The sequence below is a fragment of the Meles meles genome, chromosome 1 (genome assembly GCF_922984935.1).
Source record: "Meles meles chromosome 1, mMelMel3.1 paternal haplotype, whole genome shotgun sequence".
Lineage (NCBI taxonomy): Eukaryota > Metazoa > Chordata > Mammalia > Carnivora > Mustelidae > Meles > Meles meles.
In genome coordinates, this window is record NC_060066.1 from 183,187,527 (window position 1) to 183,192,335 (window position 4,809).

Below are 4,809 nucleotides of genomic sequence, written 5' to 3' on the forward strand. Positions count from 1 at the left end.
GGAGAGCCCCTAGATCTTGGCCCCTGAAAGCAATTTTCTCCCCGTCAGAGCCCAGGTAGATCTATGTTTAGCGCCCCTTGGAGGCCTGTCCGGTGTCCCTGTCTCTCTTGGCTCCCTGGCAGGAGGGCAGGGCACTTGACCTTGGATGTTAGAGGTGATCGTTGCCACCCAGGAAGTTCTGTGCCGTAGAAGGGCGGTCCCTTCCAGGGCTGACCCCAAGCAGACAGTGACTCTTACAGCCCAGGGGGGTTTCCAACAACCCTTCTGTGCGTGGGGGTGGGGTGCAAAGGGAGGCCAGCCAGTGCAGCAAGTACACAGGCCAAGATATCCCAGTCCCAGAAGTGAGATGGGGAACTGCGGCCTCCAGGGGAACCAGCCGATGAAACCCCAGTGCTTCAGGCTCTACCTCGAAACAGCGCAGGAGCAAATGTGAAGGACTCGGGGCACACTCCCCCCACCCCAGACCCGAAATCCACCACCTCCTCCCCCCAACTCGCCGGCGCAGTACCAGTGAGGAGAAACCACACGCCTGACTGGGGACGTGGCACCTTTGTCAGCTAGAGAGAGACACACAGGATTACCTGTAGAAGGGCAGTGGTTGTTGGGGAGGGGGAAGGAAGGTCTCTAGGTGAGATGGCCAGGGACAGACAATCACCATGACAGTGGCCACCACTTTTATTGCACACCTGCCACGTGCCTGGTCCCTCCATACACGATGGCATGTGGTCCTCACGATCCAGTTCACAGCACGTGACTGTGACTCTCCAGAAACCGAGGCTCAGAGAGGTTCAGTCACGTGCCGCAGGCCCCCAGCTGGTGAGTGGTAAATGTGGGGATTCCAGTCCAGTCCCGGCACTTCCTGGAGCCTGTGTCCTTTCACTTTGTCACCCATTACTCTCCTCAGTGAACAGTTGCCAGGATGGTCTCTGGGCTAGGCAGGTTAACAGTCATTCCCGGAGCTCCCTCGCAGGTGTTACAAGGCAAGGTTGCATCTGAGGGGTGTCGGGAATAAGGGCCAAGAGTCTTCAGGGATCCCAGAGAAAGGCAGGGTCACACACCCCCACTTCTGAGGAGACACCCCCATGCCTTCCTGTGGCAGGGGGACACGTGGGCTCTTCAGCACAGGTCACGCAGCCCCACAGAGGGTCGGACGGTCCTGGGGAGATGGACAGATTCGCACACTCCCCGGCATGTGTCCGTGCAAGCACACACCCACCCATGCACACCGACAGCCTGGTGCAGCCCTGTGGCTGCTGGGGTAGGGGGCGGAAAGGGGAATTGGGACTTGGTCAGATGAGGCTGGCGATGCTGGACGTGGTCTCGTGACGCTGGCCAGCAGACAGCCGGCCCGAGATGCTGAAGGTGCTGCCGTGGCCGCCGTGGTCACCAGGGGTGGCGGGGGCGGCTGCGTGGAGGGGAGGACAGTGTCCACTCAGGCCCACTTGGTACAGCAGCAAGCCCAGCAGCAGAAGGGAGCCTGTGGCAGCCAGGCCGATGCCCACTGACAGCATGGCAGCCAGCGGCCGGGCCGGGGCGGGGGCGGCGGCCAGCCCGGCCAGCGTCAGGCCGGTGACCAGCACCACCAGGCCGCTGAGCAGCACCACGAGCGCATCGGCACCTCCGCCGCTCCGCAGCAGGGCCACGTGGTGGGGCTGGCGCAGACAGTTCATGTCCTGCACGGCCGAGCTCATCAGCTGCTTGACCAGCACCAGGAGGGCCAGCAGGCAGAGCACTGTGCCCGTCGCCAGCCGCCACTCGCCGGAGCGGCTGCTGGTGGAGGACAGCAGCGCCACGCCACCCGCCCCACAGCCCGCCACCAGGACCACGGCCACGGCGAAGCAAAGTGCCGAGCGCCGTGGCTGCTGGGACCACCACAGCTCTACCTGCTCTCCCAGCATGTCTGGGGGCAGCCCCCTCGGGCCCGGCGGGGCTGGAGCCTCTCTTTCAGACATGGCCGGGGGGCAGGGGAGAGGGCAGAGGGCAGTGTCAGGGGTTAGAGGGTGTGGGTCATGGCCTAGAGCCCCCACCACCTGCTTGGCAGCTAGAGGCCCAGAGTCCCGTTCCTCTCCCCGTCCGGGGTGTGGTCACCATCACCTGCAGGGGGGATCACACCTGTTACCTCCCCAAACAACTCACCCTTTATGGTCTCTCCTGGGAGCCTTGGGGATGATCCCTGGGAATCCTCCCCAGTGTCCCCCGACAGCCCCCTCCCCAGCACTGTCACTCGGGAATGCTTCTCCAATGATCCCAGGAGAGTTCCCCCACATAACACATCCCCCACCCCCTCCAGGGAAGCCCCTGGCCCAGCCCCTGACCTCTCTGGCTCTCTCAGTTGCCTGTCCCATCCCGGCTGGCCGAAGGAGCTGGTGTCACAGTGGATGATAGGACCAAGAGCAGAGATAAAGCCTCATTCAGGATCTGCCTCACATGGCCTCAGCTGTCACCACTGGCTCCTGGGGGGAGGGTTGTGGGGAGGGAGGGGGCTTATGACTTAACCCTTCTGGAACCAGCAGCCTGACCCTGAACCTTCTTTCTTGGGACTACAGCTACTTCTCTGTGGGTCAGGATCTAATCCCTAACTCTTCCCTTCCCCCACATCTCATCTGATTTCCTACCCACAGCTGCTGGTGCCCCGATCCCTCTCTCCCCCAAACCGGGATCTCCCTCCTAAGCTCCAGACCCATAAGCCAATCCTCACCTTCATGTTCCCTAGTCGTCTCTGATGCAACACTTCCCGGCCCAAGCTCCGTCATCTTAGCCTAGACCTTCTCCTCCTCCTCCTCCTCCTCCTGTGCCTTACTTCCTTGTGAAGTGCACATCCCAGGGAGGCCACCTGTAAACCTCTCTCCACACGGTCCCTGCTTCCATCCCCACGCCTCCTGCCCCATCATCCCCACCCAAGCCCCTCTTTCTGCCTCCTTTCTCCATTCTCCCTCTCACCACCCCCCCATGCCATCCTCCTCCTCCACCATTATTCTAAAGTGGAGCAAATGGAGGAGGGCTCTGTCCTTGAACCCCAGCTGCTGTCCTTACCAGCCATGGGACTCTGATGAGGGACCTGACAATGGTTACTCATTTAACATTTAACCTTCCTCTAGAGGCCAGCCAACATGGTTCAAACTGGGCAAAATAAAACAGCCATGGTCCCTGCCTTCAAGGAAAGCCGGTTTACAGCAGGTGTGTATATGTGATTAAAGCCCCAAGTTGGGGGGTCAGAGGAGGGGCTCAGGGAAGGGTCAGAGAAGCCTGTCTTAGAGCCTCAGTCTCCCTATTGGAAAAGTGAGGACGATAATATTTATCTTGAAGCATGGGGGCGAGTCATTTGACATCTCCGCTTCGAATGCATAGATGTCCAAAGAACTCTTTTTAAAATAAAAGAATACATGTTCTCCCCACCAATTCAGGAGAGGACTCCTGCTTTATAGATAGGATGCGGGTCGTGGTCGTTCGTTCCAGGAATATGATGAACGTGGCCCCCCACGGGTTAACACCCCTGATGAGTGGTCCTTCCCCACCCCTCTGCAAGGGCAGCCACGCACACAGGGTAGGAGGAGCAGGTGCAGATGCCCCCAAGGGAGGTGGGGGAGGGGCAGTAGGAGGGGACGAGGACTGAATCCCAGCATTCCTCAGGGCTGTGACTTCACTGGTCTGAAGGTGCTAGCATGGGTGTGCTGGGACGGTGGGGCCAGGCTGGGGGTGGGGTGGAGGTTCTCAGGCAGAGCCAGGGGGGAGAAGGTGGGGGCTGTGGGGGTAGGGGATCATGGGGGACTCACAAGAAGCCTGGAAGTGCTGGATCCGATCAGAGCAGGCTGGGCCTGGCAGGTGGAGCATTCCAGCTCCGTTTCCGGGGAGGCGCTTCACCTGCCTAACCTGCGTCCAGGTAAGGCCTGGGGGTGTGTGTGGGGGGGAGGGGGATCAACAGGTGTTTCCTAGGCAGGGCTTGAGCCTATTGGCTGACGTGGCACAGCTCCATCTGCTGGGCTGAGGCATTCCTGGGAAGGGAGGGGCTTCTGTCGCTGCTGTCAGGGCTCAAACACAATTCTCAGATCTGGGCAGTAGGAGGAATGTTGTCTATCTGCCCCAGAGTCCGGACCCTAACCCATCACCCCCGCTCCAAGCCCAGCTCAGCTTTAGTTCTATCCTAAACCTAATCCCAACCCCAGGTACACTTTCAAACCTAATTAGATTTCCTAGCTCGGACCGCAACCCCTAGCCCACAACTCAGCCCCAACCCCCAGCCCCATTTCCAAATCCAATTCCAGACCCAGCTTCAAATCCCAACCCCAAATCTGGCTTGAAACCTCAGCTCCAACTCCTCACCCCTGCCGCAGGCTCCATATTCTGGAATTAGATCCTAGACTACAACCTTGACTCTTGTTGCTGAATTCAGGCCTCAAATCCCAGCCCCAGACTCGAATCCTGCCTCAGCCCCAAATCCCAACACCAGTTGATCCCCAAACCCAGGCCCAATACCCTCATCCCTGGATTGGAACCCATACAAGCCCCTTGCTCTATTTCCTTTAAAGCCCCAAGTGCCTAGGTTGGCCTCCTGGACGTGGCTCCTGCTGGGGAAGGTGGGACTTGAACCCAACTGAAGGGGAAAGGCTTTTCGGGTGTGAAAAAGGACCTCCTTTGCTTAAAACTCTTGCAGAATAAACCCTTCAGGGTATCCACCACACTCCTTTGCTGTGCTTGAGCAGCCCCCGCCATCTACCCCAGGCCAGTCATTTGCCACTGGTCCTTGCCCTCCAGCCAGATGGCATGCCCCGCAGTTCTCTGTGCTCTGTCCACTGCTTTGCCCTTCCAGTG

The 4,809-nt window shown here is 59.6% G+C and overlaps 1 protein-coding gene across 2 annotated transcripts; it reads right to left on the reverse strand.

Moving 5' to 3' along the window:
* Positions 1-657: 657 nt before the first annotated feature.
* TMEM125 (transmembrane protein 125) lies at positions 658-3,899 on the reverse strand. 2 transcript variants are annotated; one of them, XM_046018635.1, is made up of 3 exons: positions 3,774-3,899; positions 2,316-2,453; positions 658-2,094 (listed from the first exon to the last, which is right to left on the reverse strand). In XM_046018635.1, exon 3 carries the CDS (start codon positions 1,950-1,952, stop codon positions 1,290-1,292), a length of 663 nt encoding a protein of 220 aa, XP_045874591.1. In that variant the 5' UTR covers positions 1,953-2,094; positions 2,316-2,453; positions 3,774-3,899; the 3' UTR covers positions 658-1,289. The 2 variants fall into 2 exon arrangements, with proteins under 2 accessions (XP_045874591.1, XP_045874602.1); XM_046018646.1 differs by lacking the exon at positions 3,774-3,899 and adding an exon at positions 2,699-2,839.
* Positions 3,900-4,809: the final 910 nt, after the last annotated feature.

Excerpts from the sequence above, each read along its gene's own strand:
- TMEM125 (XM_046018635.1), bottom strand. The coding sequence starts at position 1,952 with ATGTCTGAAAGAGAGGCTCCAGCCCCGCCGGGCCCGAGGGGGCTGCCC.